Source organism: Nicotiana sylvestris, chromosome 9 (assembly GCF_000393655.2).
Source record: "Nicotiana sylvestris chromosome 9, ASM39365v2, whole genome shotgun sequence".
Lineage (NCBI taxonomy): Eukaryota > Viridiplantae > Streptophyta > Magnoliopsida > Solanales > Solanaceae > Nicotiana > Nicotiana sylvestris.
The window spans coordinates 134,333,085-134,355,009 of NC_091065.1; the positions used below are offsets into that span (position 1 = coordinate 134,333,085).

Below are 21,925 nucleotides of genomic sequence, written 5' to 3' on the forward strand. Positions count from 1 at the left end.
GCAGGCTAGGTGGCAGGATTTCTTGGCCGAGTTTGATTATGCGTTGGTGTATAAGCCGGGCAAAGGTAACGTTATATCTGATGCCTTGAGCCGGAAAGCCGAGCTTGCTGCAATCACTTCAGCGAGATGGGATATTCGGGAGGCTATAAAAGAAGGCATGCAACATGATCCAGTAGCCAAACAACTTATCGAGTTAGCCAACCAGGGCAAGACGAGACGTTTTTGTGTAGAAGACGGCATATTGCTTACAACGGGTCGGCGGGTCTACGTGCCTAAGTTTGTAGACATTAGACGGCGAATCATAAGGGAAAGTCATGATACAATGTGGGCTGGTCATCTAGGCCAACGTCGCACCAGGGCCTTGGTTAAGTCAGTCTACTATTGGCCACGCATGCGAGATGATATAGAATGTTATGTGCAGACTTGTCTTGTATGTCAGCAGGACAAGGTTGAGCAACAACAGCCCGGAGGACTTTTGGATCCATTACCAGTTGCAAAGCGTCCATGGGAGAGCGTGACTATGGACTTTATCACTTGCCTACCAAAGTCCGACGGTTATGGTACTATTATGGTGGTCGTGGATAGATTTTCCAAATATGCCACCTTCATGCCCGCCTCACCAGGATGCACAGCCAAGGAAGCCACCAAGTTATTCTTTAAGAACGTGGTGAAGTATTGGGGCTTACCAAGGCATATAATCAGTGATCGAGACCCCGCTTTACTGGAAACTTTTGGAGAGAGTTGTTTGATATACTTGGTACGGAGCTGCACTTTTCTACTAGTTTCCACCCACAGACGGATGGACAAACGGAACGAGTCAATGCCTTACTAGAATGCTACTTGAGGCATTATGTAAGCGCGCATCAGAAAGATTGGGCAAGGCTCATAGATATCGCCCAATTCTCTTATAACTTGCAGCGGAGTGAGTCCACGGGACGGACACCATTTGAGCTAGCCACAGACCAACAACCACAAACTCCACATTCCTTACCATCCGCGTTCGAGGGAAAGAGTTTGGGCGCTTATCATATGGCCAAAGGATGGGAGAAGCAGCTCGACACTGCTAAATCCTACTTGGATAAGGCAGCTAAGAAGATGAAGAAGTTTGCGGACCGTAAGCGGCGTTCCACATACTTTAGAGTTGGGGACATGTTCATGATGAAGTTTAACCCAAGACAGTTCAAGGCACTACGGGGCATGCATCAGAATCTGATTCGCAAGTATGAGGGGCCATTTAAGATCGTCGCCAAGGTAGGCAAGATCTCATACAAGCTTGACATGCCATCGTATCTTAAGATCTACCATGTCTTCCATGCCAGCATGCTTAAGCCATATCATGAAGATAAGGATGATCCGAGTAGGGGCCAATCAAGTCGGGCGCCAATGACTATCACCGCCTCGCATGATCGGGAGATTGGGGCTATCATAGATTATCAAGCCAGGCGAAAACAAGGGCAAAAAGCCACCGCTATGTTCCTTGTCCATTGGAAAGGGCAATCATCGGAGGAGGCCCCGTGGGAACGATATGAAGACTTGTGGCAATTCAAAGATAAGATCCGAGAGTTTATGCAGCAGCATTGCGCCGCGGTCGTCGCTATATTGGGTGGGGGAGAGTGTGATGACCCGCCATATCATCATGCCACATAGGCGCCATTTGGCATATATTAATGCCATGTGGAATCTTACATAAGAAGAAGGCTAGCATTTGTGAGAAGATTCTAGAGAGGTATGGATATTTCCTTAGGAAGAACCTAGATCCTTATGGATTTGCTAGGAAATTCCTTGGAATCTTCTAGGCTTGTAGAGAATTCTAGAAAAAGCCCTTATCTTGTAAATATCAAGGACTTGTGTAATAATTAATATTTACACACTAGCCCGTAGGAGACTAGTATATAAAGGGGGCCATTCATTTGTAATTCATCAAGCAAACAATTCAAGTTCTCTCTAATACAAAGCTTCCTTTAACAATTCTTTTGTGTTCTTTCTTCCATTCTCTTAGATCTTGAGTGTAGTAAGACTGACTTGACATAGCAAGAACGTGAGCAAGTTGTGCAATATCGTGAGCGAGTTGTCAAGTGTCGCACATGTACTTAGTTAACAACTAAGGACGTGACACATAGCTCTATATTCTACCTCCGTACTTGTTCTAGCAACTACACTTTGCTTCTTGCTTCTCCAAGTAACCAAGTTTCCTCTTACGAGCGTACAATAACCGGATGTTGATCTTCTGTCATCTAGAGATCCAGCCCAATCCTCGTCTGTAAAGGCTTTTATTTGAAGGTGATCATGTTTGGAGAAAAGTAGACCTTTCCCTGGAGCAGGCTTCAGATACCACAAAATATGAAAGACAACTTGCATATGAGGATCTCGGGGATCATGCATGAACTGACTCACCAGGCTAACTGAATAGGCTATGTCGGGTCTAGTGTGGTATAAATAAATGAGTCTTCCAATGAGACTCTGATATCTGTCCTTATCAACTGATTCTCCAACTCCGTTTTGTAACTTGTGATTGCTTTTAAGGGGCGATTCTGTGGGTCTGCAACTTGTCATACCGGTTTTCTTTCAAGAGATCCAGAAATATACTTCCTTTGAGAAATAAAGATTCCTCTTTTGGATCAAGCAAGCTCAATTCCCATGAAGTACTGCAATTTTCCTAGATCCTTGATCTCAAATTCATGTTCTACCAACTTCTTCAATCGGGACATCTCTTCTTTGTCATCTCCTGTTATTACTATGTCATCAATATAAACTATGAGAAGAGTGAGTTTACCCGTTTGATGTCTTATGAAGAGGGTGTGATCAACATTGATTTGTTGGTAACCGGAGGAGATCATTGCTTTGCTGAATCTGTAAAACCAAGCTGGCTTTCTTCAATCTGCATACCTTTCCTTGACTCTATGCAATATTAAATCCAGAAGGAATCTCCATACGCCTCTTCTTCTAAGTCTCGTTGAAGAAATGCATTCTTCACAGTTGCAAGTCTCAATCAAGATTAGCTGCACAAGACAAAAGAATTCTAATAATGTTCATCTTTCCAACATGAGCAAATGTCTCTTGATAATCCACTCCATAAGTCTGAGTGAATCCCTTAGCCACTAATCTTGCTTTGAATCTTTTCAATTGAGCCATCATCTTTGTGCTTCACAGTGAAGACCCATTTGCAGCCAACCAACTTCTTGTCTGGTGGTGAAGTGACAAGTTCTCAAGTCTTTTTTTTTTGACAAAGCCTTCATCTCTTCAATCATAGGTTGCTTCCGTTTAGGATATGCAAAAGCTTCCCTCAAATTCTGGGGAATAGACACTAGTAGAAATAGACAAGGCAAAAACTCTATAGGAGGGAGACAAAGAATTATAGTAGACATAGTTAGATAAAGGGTGTTTGGTGGTGCAAGATCTGACTCCTTTTCGGTGAGCAATAAACATATTTAACTCATTAGGAAATGTAGATAATTCACGTAGAAGAAGGTTCAGCTTCGGTAGATTGCATGATGGCTTCTTCTGCTCTATTTCTCCTTGAGTAAGTTTTCAAATTAGGCCTATCCAAACGCCCAATAGTCTCCCCCTGAATTTATTCTCCAATTTCACTCTCCCCTGTGACAGTGTCATCAAGAGGTCCAGTAATGGAACTAGATAGAATCATCTCTTTCTCCTTACCGCTCTCCCCCGAAGAGGTGATGAGGTAATATTGAAATAGGGCTCAGATTCTCGCAAGGTTTAATCCATGCTAACAAAAGATCTCCTAGAGGGAGGATGATAATATTTGTAACCTTTATGTGTCGGAGAATACCCAATGAAAACATACTTTATAGCTCTAGGATCAAGTTTCTTAGAATTTCTAGTGTGGACAAGACAAACACACCCAAATACCTCTGGAGGAACAATATATTTGAAAATTGAGGGGTTTAATTGACATTCTGTTGAAAAGATAGGCAGCTGCTAGAATAGCATCCCCTAGTATGGTTTTGGTAGATGCATGGTGAACATAAGAGATCTTGCTATTTCTAACAGCTGTCTATTTTCTCATTCAACGACCCCATTTTGTGCACTAGTGTAAGGACAATTTGTTTGATGGACTATCCCATTAGACTCCAAATAAGCACCAAATCTTTTATCTATGTATTCGCTGCCATTGTCAGTTCTCAAGATTTTCATTTTGGCATCAAACTTAGTACAAATCATGTTATGAAATAACTGAAAACAAGAGAAAACTTCACTTTTGGCTTTTAACAAATATACCCAAGTTATCCTAGTGCAACATTGAATGAAAGTAACAAACCATCGACTGCCAGACAAAGAAACAGTTTGGGTAGGACCCCATACGTCAGAATGAATAGTCATAAACGGAGTTGTGCTTCTATTATCACTCACAGAATAAGAGTTTCTAGTATGTTTGGCATATTCACAAGCATCACAGAACAAAGATTCAAATCGAGTCCTTGAAAACAAATCTGGATATAACTTCTTTAAAACAAAGAATGATGGGTGTCCTAACCGTCTATGTCGCTGTATTATTTCTTGGTTGACATCCTTACTTTCCTTAAAAAAGCTTGACCCGAGTTTTGAATTCTATCTAACATATACAAGTCATCACGCAATCTACCACTACCAATCCTTTTCCCTATTTGAAGATCCTGAAAAATACAATGATCGGGAAAGAACTCGATTTTACAGTTTAGAGCTTTATTGATGGCACTAACAGATAAAGGATTGACAGGGAACTCAGGGACATGGATCACGAATGATAGTTTAATATTAGGAGTACAAATGACAGAACCTATTCCAGAGATAGGTGTTAAAGAATCATTGGCTATTTTAACATTTATCTCCTTTTGGACACAATGAATAGTTTCAAATAACTTTAGAAGATTCTGTCATGTATCTATTTGCACCAGAATCAACAATCCAAGAATTATAGTGAGCATCAAAGGCAGTACCTGATTGCACATGATTGGATTGTCATGGGCGGCTTTCCAGCCGTGCCCCATGACCCCTTGGGCGCGCCCCGTGGCGTCCTAGCAAGCCTTCCAATGCCTAGTGCCACGGACGGCCCCGTGGTCTTGGCCGCGCCAAGTGACAAGCGCGCATATGCCTCTGTCGCCCCACCGATATCCCTCGCCAGTGCCCAACCGCAGGCAGATGCCTACAGTGCCGCGCGTGCAGACAACGCCGCGCGCGCAGACCCTGATGCCAAAGACTATGCTGCCGACAACGGACCTGTTTTCTGCCTTATAGCAAACTAAGTCTTTTTCATTGTAAATATAGAGTAGTTTTATTCCATGTACTTCCATTATGTTTCTCTAGCTTAATCAAGTCTAGTCTTGTAGCTTTGGATTATTTTTTTTAAGCATTATTAAGGGGGACCAAACAATCAAACTTTCTAGCAAGCAAACAATTCTCTGTACTGGTGTCTCTCCCCCTCGACACCGCGTTGTCTTTCTGTAATAGCTTTCATTAATGCAATCAAGCTTTCTTTCATTCTCAATTCTCATTCCTGTTCTCTTAATTTCTCTTGACATTGGTTTTCCCGTACGGCACTGACAATCTAGTCTAGCGTACGGAGGGGACCTCAGTTGGCGGACAACAACTGCACTGACATCAGTTGCTTAGCCTTACGTCGCCCTTCCAAGGAATCTCAGGAAGGCGCCGCGTAACAGTTGGTATCAGAGCCTAGGCTCGACATCGGACGAGGGAACGCATTGCCATTACCACCATTTCTGACCATGGTGAATCATGGGGACCGCATTGCGGCCCTTGAACAGACGGTTGACGGATTACTGCCCATCATGGATACGGTGCCTGAACTAAGAACCAGCCTAGGGCAAAGGTTGGATGACCTGGACCGCAGGGTGCTCCAGGCCGAAGTTGACATAGAAAACATCAGTCGTGACTCCGAGGGAGATCGGCAAACGGCAGCCACAGAGGCAGCCGGAATTTTTGGCAAATTCGAGGGACTCCAACAGGAGCGTGCTGAGGATTTAGCTTACAGGGCACAAGAGGCAGACAGGGTGACTGCCATGCAACAAACTATTGACGACTTGACAGACAAGCTCAATGTTGTCAATGCTGCTTTACAGGGCCTACTGCGAGGCGGTGGAAACCAGATCGGGGGCGCTGCAAACCCCACTTCCGCGACACAAAAACTGAAAATTCCTGAGTCAAAGCCATATAGTGGAGCCAGGAATGCCAAGGAAGTGGAGAACTTCATCTTTGATGTCGAACAATATTTCGATGTTGTTGGGGGCCTAGAAGAAGCTAAGAAGGTAGTAACTGCTGCCATGTATCTTCAGGGTGATGCTAAACTCTGGTGGCGGGTGAAATACGAAGCCATCAAGGCCGGTGAAGATGCTCTCGAAACATAGGCAGAACTGAAGGCAGCCATCCGCCTACAGTTCTTCCGAACTCATGCTAAGCATATGCGACATGGGGGACAAAGACAAGCTCTTCACTTTCCTAGAAGGGCTAAAACCTTATGCCCGTATGGAGCTACAAAGACAACGGGTAGATACCTTGCCCAAGGCGATCCAAGCAGCTGAATGCCTTGGGGACTATCAAATGGAAGCTCGGAAGGATTGGCCTCAACCGCCTGCCCGAGCGGGATTCAAAGGGGGCCAGTCTAGCAATGGTGGCCCTAGCAGAAGTGGGGGAGATCGGAGCTCAACCAAACCTAAGGCTCCCTCCACAGGCAGCAACAGTGCTGCATCTAACAACAATGATCGGGGGAGGAAGCCTCCTTCAGGGTGCCGTCATTGTGGCGGACCACATTGGAACAATGAGTGCCCACATGCACAGATGAATGCCCATCAGACTTTTGATGATGGGACAGATGACGATTCAGACGATGCGGATCAGACTGAACCCGTAGGTGCCTTCAATGCAATTGTTGGCTCCATTTCTGAGGCATTAGCAGAGACTAGTGCTGGTATCCGTAAGAAGAAGGACCCATGTCCCGTCACCAAGAAAGGGAAAAAGAAGGCGGATGATGAGACTCCTCTTAAGCACGAGAGGACCTTAATGTTCGTTGAGATGAAGGTGAATGGCAAGCCCATTCGGGCCATGGTAGACACGGGTGCTACCCACAACTACTTAGCCTCGACTCAGGTGGAGCGCCTTGGTCTAGTCGTAGGGAAAGGTAGAGGCCGTGTCAAGGCTATCAACTCACCTCCCCAGCCAGTGGGTGGAATAGCCAAAGAAGTACCGATGAAGCTTGGCCCTTACGAAGGAAAATTCAACTTGCGCGTGGTGATCATAGATGACTTCGAGTTGATAGTTGGATTGGAATTCCTGAGGCAAACCAACACCATGCCTGTACCGTATGCTGACATGTTACTGATGATGGGAGCAAACGGGGCCAAGCCCTGCGTTATCCCGTGCATGCCCATGAAGATGGCCGTTGAAAACATCTCGGCCTTGCAGTTGAAGAAGGGGGTCAAAAGAAACGAACCTACGTTCCTGGCAACCCTCTGCATCGAAGATGTAGAATGCTCCTCGGGTCCCATTCCTGAACCCGTGAAGGAGCTACTACTAGAGTTTGAAGATGTCATGCCACAAGACATGCCAAAGCGACTACCGCCTAGGCGCACTGTGGATCATGAAATTGAGCTGGTGCCGGGCGCGAAGCCACCTGCCCGGGCACCTTACAGAATGTCACAACCCGAACTCACCGAGCTTCGGAGACAATTGACGGAAATGCTAGACACAGGGATTATCGTGCCCTCCAAATCCCCATACGGGTCCCCTGTGCTATTCCAAAAGAAACATGATGGTAGTCTACGACTCTGTGTGGACTATCGGGCTCTAAACAAAATTACTGTGAAGAACAAGTACCCTATTCCGTTAATGGCAGACTTGTTCGATAGACTGGGTGGTGCGACGGTGTTCACCAAAATAGACCTAAAGACAGGTTATTGGCAAGTTCGGATTGCAGAGGGTGATGAGCACAAGACGACCTGTGTGACAAGATATGGGTCGTACGATTTCCTGGTTATGCCATTCGGCTTGACTAACGCCCCAGCTACATTTTGCACTTTGATGAACCAAGTCTTCCGAGAGTACATTGATGAATTTGTGGTGGTCTATTTGGATGACATTGTGGTATATAGCCAAACATTGGAGGAACACCTGATGCACTTGCGGAAGGTCCTAGCTCGATTGCGGAGCATGAATTATATGCGAAGCTATCTAAGTGCTCCTTTGCTCAAAAGCAAATTGACTTTCTCGGACATGTCATCGAGGAAGGGCGAATCAAGATGGACCAGCAGAAGATTCAGGCAATCACAGATTGGCCGCCACCTAAGGATATCCATGCCTTGAGGGCGTTCCTTGGTCTATGCAATTTCTATCGGCGATTCGTGAAAAACTACTCCCTCATTGCAGTACCATTGACAGAACTCCTCAAGAAGATCACGCCTTGGGAATGGGGACCCAAGCGAGCGGAGGCCTTTAACGCATTGAAAGCGGCTATGTCTAGTAGCCCCGTCTTGGCCCTTCCTGATCTGGCCAAGCCATTCGAAGTACAAACAGATGCATCTGACTATGCCCTCGGTGGCGTCTTGCTACAAGAAGGGCATCCTGTGGCGTACGAGAGCCGGAAGCTAAAAGATGCAGAGCGGCGCTATGCCGCCCATGAGAAAGAATTATTGGCTGTCGTCCACTGCTTGCGCCTCTGGAGGCACTATCTGCTGGGAACCCCGTTCGTGGTCAAGACAGACAACACAGCTGTTAGCCATTTCATGACCCAGCCGAAGTTGAATGGTCGACAGGCCAGGTGGCAGGAACTCCTAGCTGAATTCCACTTCAACCTGGAGTACCGAAGTGGGAAGACCAATCATGTTGCTGATGCGCTCAGTCGGAGAGCTGATCTAGCATCGGTGTGCTTACTCGCCACCCTAAGGGGGAGCGAAGTAGCCACCTCCATCAAGGACCAGATACAAGATCTACTCATCGGTGTGCTTACTCGCCACCCTAAGGGGGAGCGAAGTAGCCACCTCCATCAAGGACCAGATACAAGATCTACTCATCAAAGACCCTGCTGCACAGTATTTGGTTGATTTGGTAGGACAAGGCAAGACTCGCCAGTTCTACATAGAAGATGGTTTTCTGAAGGTGAAAGGGAACTGACTTTATGTTACTAAAGGAGGAGATCTACGAAGGACTCTTCTGGCGGAATGTCATGATACTCTGTGGGTCGGCCATCCCGGTGAAGAACGCACCATGGCGTTACTTCGCCGTGCATATTATTGGCCTCAAATGTCCGATGACGTTGCTCAGTATGTGAAGACTTGTCTAGTATGCCAGAAGGACAAGTCAGACCGCTTAACACAGGCGGGACTCTTGGAACCACTAGCTGTCCCAAAGAGACCTTGGGAAAGTGTTTCCCTGGATTTCATCACCGGATTGCCCAAGGTCGGAGATCTAACAACTATCTTGGTTGTGGTAGATCGGTTTTCCAAATATGCTACCTTTATTGCTGCCCCACAATATATATCAGCAGAAGATACAGCTCGACTCTTCTTCTCTCATGTCGTCAAATATTGGGGCCTACCCAAAGATATTGTTAGTGATCGTGACTCACGCTTCACTAGCAACTTTTGGACCCAACTCTTTAAGTGTCTTGGGTCGAAGCTGAATCACAGCTCAAGTTTTCATCCGCAATCTGATGGCCAGACGGAGCGGTTCAATGGTATGTTGGAGGAATATTTGCGTCATTTTGTAACCGGATCGCAGAAGAATTGGGTGAAGCTTCTGGATGCTGCTCAACTGTGTTTCAATTCACAAAAGAGCTCTAGTACAAACAAAAGCGCTTTTGAAATTGTTACCGGACAGCAACCGCTACTCCCACACACAGTCAACGCACCAAATATGTCTAAATCTCCTCGAGCTGCTAGCTTCTCTAAAGAGTGGAAGCAAAATTTGGAGATAGTGCGGAGCTATCTTGTCAAGGCCCAAAAGCGGATGAAGAGGCATGCTGATCAGAATCGGCGCTTTGTTGAATACCAAGTAGGAGACAAAGTGATGGTCAAAATTCCAAAGCGTTACTTATTTGCGGGGGTCCATGACCCTCGCTTATTGCAAAAATATATCGGACCCTTGTCCATTGAAAGGCGTATTGGGAAAGTTGCATACCGGGTGGATACCCCAGCTTGGTGGAAAATTCATCCTGTTTTTCATGTCAGCCTCCTGAAACCTTTTCGGGAAGATACAGAGGATCCTTCAAGGAGCCAGCTCACAATACCCAGTATTCGAGGGCCCAATTCAACCGGGAAAAGGCGTGTTGAAGCTATCCTTGATGATAGAGTGATTCATGCCTCAAGGAAAGATCACCAAGAGTTCTTGGTGAAATGGCAGGGCTGTGATGCAGAGGAGAACACTTGGGAGAGGGGAACAAACCTCAAAGCCTACAAGAGCCTAATTGAAGATTATCTTGCAAGTAAGGCGCCGAGGACGTCGCCAACTCAGGTGGGGGAGAATGTCATGGGCGGCTTTCCAGCCGTGCCCCATGACCCCTTGGGCGCGCCCCGTGGCGTCCTAGCAAGCCTTCCAATGCCTAGCGCCACGGACGGCCCCGTGGTCTTGGTCGCGCCAAGTGACAAGCGCGCATGTGCCTCTGTCGCCCCACCGATATCCCTCGCCAGCGCCCAACCGCAGGCAGATGCCAACAGCGCCGCGCGCGCAGACAATGCCGCGCGCGCAGATCCTGATGCCAAAGACTATGCTGCCGACAACGGCCATGTTTTCTGCCTTATAGCAAACTAAGTCTTTTTCATTGTAAATATAGAGTAGTTTTATTCCATGTAATTTCATTATGTTTCTCTAGCTTAATCAAGTCTAGTCTTGTAGCTTTGGATTATTTTTTTTAAGCATTATTAAGGGGGACCAAACAATCAAAACTTTCTAGCAAGCAAACAATTCTCTGTACTGGTGTCTCTCCCCCTCGACACCGCATTTCCTTTCTGTAATAGCTTTCATTAATGCAATCAAGCTTTCTTTCATTCTCAATTCTCATTCCTGTTCTCTCAATTTCTCTTGACATTGGTTTTCCCGTACGGCACTGACAATCTAGTCTAGCGTACGGAGGGGACCTCAGTTGGCGGACAGCAACTGCACTGACATCAGTTGCTTAGCCTTACGTCGCCCTTCCAAGGAATCTCAGGAAGGCGCCGCGTAACAGTTGGTATCAGAGCCTAGGCTCGACATCGGACGAGGGAACGCATTGCCATTACCACCATTTCTGACCATGGTGAATCATGGGGACCGCATTGCGGCCCTTGAACAGACGGTTGACGGATTACTGCCCATCATGGATACGGTGCCTGAACTAAGAACCAGCCTAGGGCAAAGGTTGGATGACCTGGACCGCAGGGTGCTCCAGGCCGAAGTTGACATAGAAAACATCAGTCGTGACTCCGAGGGAGATAGCTCGCCACAAAAAGGCAGCAAGGGCTTTGATACTATGTAGATTTTGAGAAGAAGAAAAGTCTTCTTTTTTTCCCGTGTTTACATCCCATGAGCAAGGGAATTTATACGAAGCTCCTAATGCTAATTAAAGAAATAAAATAAATCTATACAATCAATCCATCTATCAAATCATATCAAATAAAATCAGATCTCCTAAATATAATCAAATCTCCTAAAATCATGCTAATCAACACTCCTAAATCAAGTCTCCTTGAATCATGCTGATCAACAGATACTCAAATGCTAACTGGGAAGGATCACCTTTTGATAGACGTTCTACGTTTGGATATTATGATGTAGTGGGAGGAAATTTGGTGTCTTAGAAGAGCAAGAAACAAAATGTGGTTGCTCGGTCTAGTGCAGAAGCAGAATATCGAGCAGCGGCCGTGGCAACATGTGAGCTAGTTTGGATCAAACATTTTCTCAAGGAGTTGAAACTTGGTGAGACCAGCAAGATGAAACTTGTGTGAGATAATCAAACTGCCCTTCATATTGCATCAAATCCAGTGTTCCATGAGAGAACTAAACACATTGAGATTGATTGTCACTTTGTCAGAGAAAAAATACTCTCAGGATATATTACTACAAAGTTTGTGAAGTCGAATGATCAGCTTGCCGATATTTTCACCAAATCCCTCACTGGTACCCGTATTAGTTACATAGGTAACAAGCTCGGTAAATATGATTTGTATGCACCAACTTGAGGAGTAGTGTTAGATAATTATTTAAATAACCCTAGTCCTACATGGAATAGGAGTAGAATAAGTATTATGTATAGTTATAAATAGTGCTATTGTAAAACACTTAATAGAAGATCAATAATAGATTTCTCCCATACATTTTTACATCCTCTATGTTCTCCTTGCATGACACGGTAACAAAATACCTTGTAGTCACCCCGTCCATGCCATCAACTGTTTAATTGCCGTCATCATTTACAAGGTGTTAGTTGAAACGCTTGAATCTCTTTATGAATCTTCTCAAATCCATAAAGGGTAGATGACGAGAGAGCACCTTTTCGCGGGAGTAGTTATTGTTAAGATCTTAGGGAGGAAATGTTGTAGGAATGGTCATTGGTAAGATGTCATATCTGATAAACAATTCTGATGATGCAAGTGTTTAGATAAGTCTGGGAGGCAATACGTGTTGGACGAATGAGAAGCAGAGTTGTGATTTTCTGCCTATTATTTCCTTGCTTCTGCTCCTTATTCTTGTTATTTATTATGTGTCAATATTTTTCAGGGAGTTGCTAGTCTCTATTAAATTTGCTAAACCTGGATGGCAATGGTCCGGTTGCTTCTTGCCAGAACATCTAGGTGATATTCAGGTGAAAATGCGAAATTTTCTCTCTGGTGCCGTGAACATGATACGTGTGGAAGTTCAGACTGCTGATGTCTCTATTAGAGATGATAAAATTGTTGGGAGCCCTCATGGTCAGTCGGGGACAAACTTGATTCTTGTGTCTTAAGATGATACTGGCTTTATGCCATACCGTATTGACAATTTCTCCCAGGAGGTATATCCTTTTGTGCAAGACAGTAGTTTTTGACCTTCTATTAGCCACAGCTAGATGGGTAAAATTATTCTCTAGGATTTTGGTTACCGTAAAAGTCTTGCTTTAAAGTCATCTCCAATTTTTTCACCTCTGCCACCCTATTTATGTGACATATTTGATTGGGATGCAGATATAGACTTCATTTCTGAGTGACGTAGGATACTAGTAGCATATGTGAACAAATACAAGGTTGGACAAGGACATTAATACCACGACACAATAATAAGTGTCTAAAACAAGGGAACTATTCTAGTATATTTTGAGTTTTGACAAATTTTTGTAGCAAATTCTTACAAAGATGTAAGCTACCAGAAAGGAAAACATTTGACACAGATCTGTTTTGAGAACAATGGATTAAGTTATTCAAGTAAAAAGAGAATAAAATATCTAAATGTCTACTTAATGCCACTGAGTATGCTCGTTCTATAAAGGTGAACTGGCGATTTTCATCTCCAATTTGCAACCCGCATTAATGTCCATGTTTTCCTTAATTAGAAAATTTTAACATCTATATTCACATTAAATTAGTAAAAATGTGATTCCAATTATGTCATGATTGCTATGCCATCTCGTCTAAAAGTTTATGCTGTTGATGAGACGAGCGAATACACTATTTATTTAATTGGGTTTTCAATATGGTTTCCTACATCTGAAAAATTCACTTTATGTGTGTACCTCTTTGATAATAAACGGAACTCGGTGCTGCTCAAAAAGGCAACAATGGCTCTGATACCATGTAGATTTGAGAAGAAGAAAAGGCTTCGTGTAAACTTTACATTGCATGAGCAAGGGGATTTATACAAAGCTCTTAATGCTAATTAAGGAAATAAAATAAATCTATACAATCAGTCTTGCTATCAAATCAAATCAAATAAAAATAAAATCCCCTAAAATGTAACCAAATCTTTTGAAATCATGCTAATCAACAATCTCCTAAATATAATCAAATCTCTTATATCATGCTAACCAACACTAATGTTACGAGCCTTGCTCATTCCACAGAATTTCGACTAGCATAACAAATGTCTAATTTTCAACTTAGTTGTTGATCTTTGGCTAATTCACCCTTTCCCTTCTTTGCCTATTCAAGAGGCTACGTGTTTACCAACAAAGGTGCGAAACTTTTGAAACTATGGTCCATTCCTACACTTCTTGCCCTTATGCATGGGATGAACCCTGCTATCCTCATCGTCTCACTATTGAGGTATGTTTTGCTATATTTAAAGCCGAATGATTATTTCGCGTTTTTCTGTTGGTAGGGTTTTTCTCTAGATTTTGCAGGTTTTGGGTGAACGTGTTATAGGATCATATGCTCTGGATGACGTGAAAGACTATGCACCTGTATACCTATCTGTGACTCCCAAGGTACTTCGCTTTCTCTAATTCAGTTTGTAATGTTTAAGTGGAGCTTGTATTCACAATAGTTCTTTTTGTACTTCACAAGAATCATGTTCTTGTTATTGGTGTAGCTTGGTTCTTGCTGTTGATATTTTTGATTTGTAATGTAAAATAGAAAATATCTAAAGTGCGTGGTGGAGTTAATAATTCTAAAATAATGTTACCTTAAATTTCACTTCCTACTCTCAGAACTAGTTTGACGAATATACACCAATAACCTAATTCGGTCAGAAATATTTGCTCATCACAAAAGGCCATCAAATGGAGGTGCCATGGTGTATGTTATTTGCAGATGACATTGTACTGATTGATGATACGAGAGGTGGTGTTAACGAGAAGTTGGAGGTTTGGTTACACACTCTAGATTCTAAAGGTTTCAATTTGAGTAGGACTAAGACAGAATACTTGGAGTGCAGGTTCAGCAACATGACGGAGGAAACAGACATCGACGTGAGGCTTGATTCACAAGTCATCCTAAGTGAGGAAAGTTTAAGTATCTTGGGTCTGTAATCCAAGGGAATGAGGAGGTTCACGAGGATGTCACACATCACATCGGAGAGGTGGATGAAATGGAGGCTCCGGTGTCTTGTGTGATAAAAGTGTGCCACCGAAACTCAAATCTGATACCGTGAAGATTTTAAGAAGAAAAGTCTTCTTATATTCTTATATGTATATTTACATCCCAAAAATAACTACTTATACAAGGTTCCTATGACTAATTAGGGAAAAAGAATAAAAGCAAATAAACTCAAGTTATAACTGTTACATTGATTTGGGAAACAATATTCCTAGAATCAGGCCTAAAATTCATTCTACAATCAACACTAACACATTACATGATGAGGTACTATGGCATATATTGTTGATTTCCCACATCGATGGGTGATGGTTTATTTGGTCTTCTTATATAGTCTTGGCCGATCCTCACCTCATACGCTAGCTTTTGGTGTCGTGTTAGGCCCAAAATCTATTTCTTTTCATGGTATTAGAGTAGGCCCATCCCAATGGATGAGATTGTCACACACTTCAACATATATTATTCACCAACGATATTGTGCTAATTGACAACAACAACAAAGTGTCAACCAAGAGCTTGAATTGTGGAGAAGCACTCTAGAGAGCGAGTTCTTGGATAAGTGAAAGTAAGGTTTAATATGTACCTTACAAGTTTAACAGCATAAGAAGAGTGAAATTGTGGTGAGACTAGATTGGAAACAATTCAAATACATAGGCTTGATGTCATAGAACAATTGTATGATAGATGAAGATATCACAGAGAATCAAAATAGGATTGTTAAAATAGAGAAGTGTATACCGGAGTGTTATATGATAGAAGGATACCTGCCAAAGCGAAAGGCAAGTTCTACTGCAACAGTTGTAAGATCAACAATATTATATGAGAGTGAATGTTGGGCTTCCAAAGTCCACCATATCCACAATATGAGTGTCAACTAAAGATACATATGCTAAGATTGATGATTGATCTTAGAAAATTAGAAAAGATTAAAATGACCACGCTCAGCAAAAGGTGCAAATATCACTAGTTAAATATAAAATAAGGGAAGGTTACTTGAAATGGTTTGATCGTATCCTGCGTAGACCTCCAGATGCACAATTCTTAGGTTTGGAACCATAGTAAGTGAAGGTGTTCCAGGGTACGATGTAGACCTAAAATTACACGAAAGGAAGTTGTCTTGAAAGACCTACAATCTTGTACTGATCTAGAACATATACTGCTTTGTGCGTTTTTATGTTGCTTTCATCTAGTAGTGCTTTCCTTAAGTTTAATAACCTAACCATTCCTTTTTTTTAAAAAAGTAAGTTCCCTTACCATTCTCTTTATTTTAATCGCAATTTGCTCTTTATTATATTGTATATGAGACCGTAAGTAACATTTCTCCAATCATTTATATGATAATCTTGTTACCGTGCTTACACATATGCCTTCTGCTTACCTTTTTCAGAAACCTCAAAGAACTCTTATTGTTTCTGTCCATTCTGAAGGAGCAGTCAAGGTGCATTGATGATGCTTCAAAAGTCACGTACCATCTTTCTTTTGCTTTCTCTTTTGTAGTGACAGTTTATATTTTCCAAATACAGATTCTGAGCATCATTGATTCCAATTGCCATGTATTGAGTGGTATGAAGAGTCCACACATCTCTCAGTCCAAAGATAGAAATAAACATGTATTGAAGTATGAAAATTCTTCTGACTGCAAAGAGAGAATATTGGTGGACATTCCCTATGTTGGCATCTCTCTAATAAGCTCTATGCCAGAGGTACCTTCAATTGTTGTAATCGAAGATTATTAAATTGCAAGCTTCAATGCAAAATTCTTTTGAGTTGTCATACTACTACATTTCTTTTGCAGGAACTGATTTTCGCTTGTGCAAGAGACATTACAGTTGATTTCACGCAGAGTGTAGATCAACAGAGATTCTCTTTTCAAATCACCTCTTTGCAAATTGATAACCAGTTAGCATGTACACCTTACCCTGTTATCTTATCATTTGATGTTAGTAAGACGATTACTCGTGGAGTAAGGACAGATCCGGAGAGCTCATGGGAACCGGTACTTTCATTGGTGGTGACGAAGTGGAATAATAGATATCTGTCACTAGTCTCCTTCGAGTACATAAGTCTAAGGTCTGTAACTGCTTCCTTTCAAATGTATTGCTAAAATCCAAACTCTATCTACATTTATTCTGTTGTATCACTGCCTGACAAGTCTATTTTCTTGCAGAGGAGCAGATTTTCATCTTGAACTTGATCAGTATGTGATCTTGAGTTTGTTTGATTTCATTAAAACTTTATCGTCAAGGTTGCAGAGCAGAGCGTTACAGCACTCTAATTCAACGGACCATCTCTTTTTGATGGTGTTTTTACTATGAACATCTCTAACTCCATAGATCAGGCACCAAAGAAATCAAATGTAAATGAATGCTACTCAGTTAAGATTCCTGTGTTTCATGGAAGCAGTGATAGGACCTCTCTGCTACCTATAATAGTTCTGATTGGAGCCCCATGGCAACAGATTCACCTTCTTGCCAAAAGGCAGAAGAAGATTTATGTTGAGTTGTTTGATGTGGCTCCGCTGAAGTTGACTTTAAGGTAATTGAAATTCATATTGTGTTTCATGTGACTTTACTGTATGTTTATAACGTTGAACTTCTTCTATAGTTTCTCCAGCAGTCCCTGGTTGCTTCGAAATGGAGTGCTTACATCTGGAGAATCTCTTATACATGTAAGGCTATATGGTGGATGCTGGAACATATGATGATTTCATAAATGTTTAACTTATTTTTAGTTCTAACAGTCAGCTTGAGAAACCATCATAGAACAATACTGTTTTTATAATTTCGCTCAGCAACTTCATTTATATATGTGCTTCTCAAGTCATATGACACTGATTTTTGCAGAGGGGTCTTATGGCACTTGCTGATATCGAGGGAGCACAAATTCACCTTAAACAAGTAATCCTTTCACATCAGCTTGCTAGCTGGGAATCTGTTCAAGAGATACTTATCGAGCATTACACACAACAATTTCTTCATGAGATGTACAAGGTAATGTCTACACACCTTGACTATCTTCCCGTAGTTAACCACTAAAAAACTCTGGTCTTCCTTCAGTAGATGGGGAGATGGAGAATGAATTTATCTCCAAATAATCAGAGGCTAGAACATCCCAGTTCTGACTTCTGTATCAAAATCTACCAGAACTTCAGATTCCGGTACAATGTTGAGGAGCTGAATGTAGGCTTTGCTTGCACTATATATCTGATCATGCATCAATGTGAGCTTCAAAGAAATTACTACAAGCTTCAAGAAGTCTCATTATATTCATTTTGTTGTTTAATGTGAAGGGGAGTGTAAAAAGAGGTTGTTCCAATATTAGTCAAAGTTGCTCAGTAGAGATTCTAAATATTGCCACCCATTTTCAACTGGTTTTCTGGTTTGAGGTGGAAAAGTTGCTGACGCTCTCTGTCTTTGCTGGCATGCCAGAGATTTTCCGGTCTGCTTTATGATTCCGTTAGCTGTGTGGAATGGAGGGAAAGAGAAAGGGCGAAGGGCTTATCTTATGTATCAAACGTAAAACATTTTAATTGGGTAGATCAAAAGAAACTCGGAATGTTGTGGATAGACTGATCGATTAGCGATCCAAATTTAAAATAACTGATTTCAATGTACCACCTAGATTGCATACTCTGTGTGCTGATTATCTTTTTGCACAGTTGTGTACAGAACTCTATGATGGTTTAGTCAAGAAAATTGTACCAGTACCTCATTGTTGGTCCCCATTTTTTCATCTTCATCGTTGTAACACCCAATGATGGCGTCTGGCTTTTTGCAAATTTCTCACTTTTTGCAAATTTCTCACTTTTTAAAAACAAAGTGTTGTAGTAATATCATACTTTTTGTTATGGTTCATGAAATAACCTTCCCTGTTATGTGTTTCTTGATGTTGATCTCATGGAAGTGTCCATTTGCTTATATTGGCAAATGATTTGAAGAGCCAAACAATGAATTATTAGCCAATCTGATAGTTATTCATTTGTAAACTGAATGACTTGTTTCTTGCAATAGTCTTAGAGTTATCCCACATCCGTTGTGAAACTTGGTTTCCTTATATCGTCCTGGGAAATCTCAGCCTGATGATCTAGTTTATGGGGTTGAGTTAGGTCCAAGATCCATTTCTTCTCATGGCATTAGAGTCAGACCCATGCCAATTCTTGGTTTACCCGATGTTGGGGCCCCATATTATGTTGTCCACGCTGGGGCTTGTGAGGGAGTGTTAATTTGTCCCACATCGGTTGTGGGAGGTGGACTTGGTCTTCTTATATGGTCCTGGGCAATCCTCACCCTCATTAGCAAGTTTTTGGGGTTGAATTAGGTCCAAAGTACATTTCTTCAGAGTCTTCTTAGTGGTCATGGGCATTGAAATAGTGTTGTTCGCTGCAGGTATTTGGTTCAGCAGGAGTTATTGGTAATCCTATGGGGTTTGCGAGGAGCATGGGTCTTGGCCTTAAAGATTTCTTGTCTGCTCCTGTTCAAAGTGTTTTCCAGGTACTTTCTGCATTACCTGATCTTTTATCCTTCCCACTAGATATAAAGCTTAGTTCTTTCTGCAGAGCCTTCCCACTAGATATAAAGCCCAGTTCTTTCTGCAGACTCGTGCAGGATTTATTAAAGGCATGGCAGAAGGGACCTCTAGTCTTTTGAGCAACACCGTGTATGCCTTAAGTGATGCTGCCACCCAATTCAGCAAAGCTGCACACAAGGTACTTTTGTATCAAACATCATTTCATACTCTATATATTATCTGACCACATGTTCATTCATTTGATCTTGTAGGGTATTGTGGCATTTACTTTTGATGACCAGGCTGTGAGAAGTATGGAACGGCAGCAAAAGGGAATATCCTCCCATAGCAAAGGGGTGATAAATGAATTTTTAGAGGTATGTTAATTTCATTTCTTAGCTCCCGTGGGCATAGCAGCCTGTTTCACTTCCTCTTTTAGCTCCCTTTGACTCTTCATGGCTTTAGAATAGCTTCTTCGAGTCTCGTTATTTCTCATGTGACAATTTTGATTTGCAGGGTCTGACAGGTCTATTACAATCGCCTATTAAAGGGGCAGAGAGACATGGCCTTCCAGGAGTCCTCTCAGGTATCAAGTTTATCCATGCTATTTTTCTGGTCTCTATTGCAGCGAAGTTGAACCTCCACGGAAGTGAATTCTGTCTGCTAATTTAGATTATTGTAGCTTCAAGCCTTCAAAACATATTTCTTCTTGCAGGCATAGCTGTTGGAGTGACGGGACTTGTGGCAAGACCAGCAGCCAGTATCCTTGATATCACCGGCAAAACTGCACAAAGCATCAGAAATCGGAGCAAACTCCATAATCGGGGATCTCATCGCTTTAGGGTCCGATTGCCAAGGCATTTAACTAGAGAACTTCCTTTGCGGCCTTACTCTTGGGAAGAAGCAATTGGAGTATCTATTCTTAGAGAGGCTGACGACCATATTATGCTCAAAGACGAAATGTTGGTAATTTGTAAAGCTCTTAGGCATGATGGGAAGTTTGTTGTCCTCACTGAGCAGCTTATATTAATTGTCTCCTGCTCCAGTATAGTAAATTATGGGAAGCCCGAGTTTTAAGGAGTGCCTGCTAACCCAGAGTGGTTGGTAGAAACTGAAATCGGGATAGATAGTGTAATCCATGCTGATAACGACGATGATGAAGTACATATTATGGGAAGTAGCTCTGATGCATTGCTAAGGCAGAATCACATTTCGCACAAAAGAAGCTGGGCAACTAGGGGAAAGAGATGGAACAACAATCCTCGAACTTCGCTTCCGCTTTTCCAAACCAATTTGGTTTTCGCATCAAATGACCAAGCAGAAGACTTTTTGGCAGTACTTCTATCTACGATTGACAAGGCTAAAGAGCGAGGTCGGAGCTCTGTTCATCTGCTTCATCAAAATAATATCAGGAAAATATAGAACGATGTAAAGGATCCAAGTATTTTGCTATATTTACATTGTACATTATGTACATAATCTGCTTTGTCCATTTTCTGTATATTTTTTGTTCATTCCTTAAAGGCACACCCGTTAACCAGATTTTTCAAACTCTATTGTCTTTTTGATACAGAATTCTTTCATTTCTATATTTTGAGATTTCAAACCCAACACCCGCAAGTAACAAAACAACCACGATAATTCAATTTATTAGATATTTTTCGAATCTGTTATTTGTCGTTAGTTTATGTTTACCTCAAAAATGGTAATTAGATTTGATTTTGTGGTTCTAAAAATACGTGATTTGTTTTTATGCTAATTGTTAATCGATAGATGCTTGATATGAGATTTGGAAATAAGATAAGAACTTGAAAATAATATGTTCAAGCAAACTGAGCAGCTAAGAATCGAGGCCTCGAGCCTGGCTATACGGGGCCTCGAGGTCGAGCTCGGTACTGAGCTGTGGATAGCCGATGAAGGAGTAACAATTTTGAGAGCTTTGATGAAGGCTCTTTATGACCAATAATGAGCAATAAATGAAGAACACTAAATAGAACGCAATAAATGTAAGCAATAAATAGTGAAATCAAGAGAATATGTTTAAGTAGAGAGCAAAGAGAACGTTCTTGTATTGAATGTTGTGAGTGGTATATGTTCTCTTACAAAAATGACAAAGGTCCCCTTTATATATTAGGGGGAATCCCAACATAGTACAAGTGCATTTATTACAAAGATATATGACTGGTACAACCATTTAATGCCACGGTACGGGCCTGAACTAGCCTAATAGATTTGGCCAGCTTTAGTCATGTGCTTTGGGAATCTTGCACTCGTTCATCATAGCCGTCGATTTACTCAGCCCCGAGTTTGAGCATATAGGATCCTCGGGGTCGAGCCCCGAGCTAAACTTCGAGCATTCTAGGAGCGGTATTTACGATGTGCCTCAACGGTCACAAAATCGGACCTTCTAATTTTTGCCGTATACAGATAGT

The 21,925-nt window shown here is 42.2% G+C and overlaps 1 protein-coding gene and 1 pseudogene across 1 annotated transcript; both read left to right on the top strand.

Annotated features, from left to right (window-relative positions):
- The first annotated feature begins 1,029 nt into the window (after positions 1-1,029).
- Positions 1,030-1,647, top strand: LOC138878262 (uncharacterized). The gene has a single exon (XM_070157930.1). It carries the CDS (start codon positions 1,030-1,032, stop codon positions 1,645-1,647), a length of 618 nt encoding a protein of 205 aa, XP_070014031.1.
- A 4,776-nt stretch (positions 1,648-6,423) lies between these two features.
- LOC104217387 (uncharacterized) lies at positions 6,424-21,035 on the top strand (annotated as a pseudogene).
- The last annotated feature ends 890 nt before the right edge of the window (positions 21,036-21,925 follow it).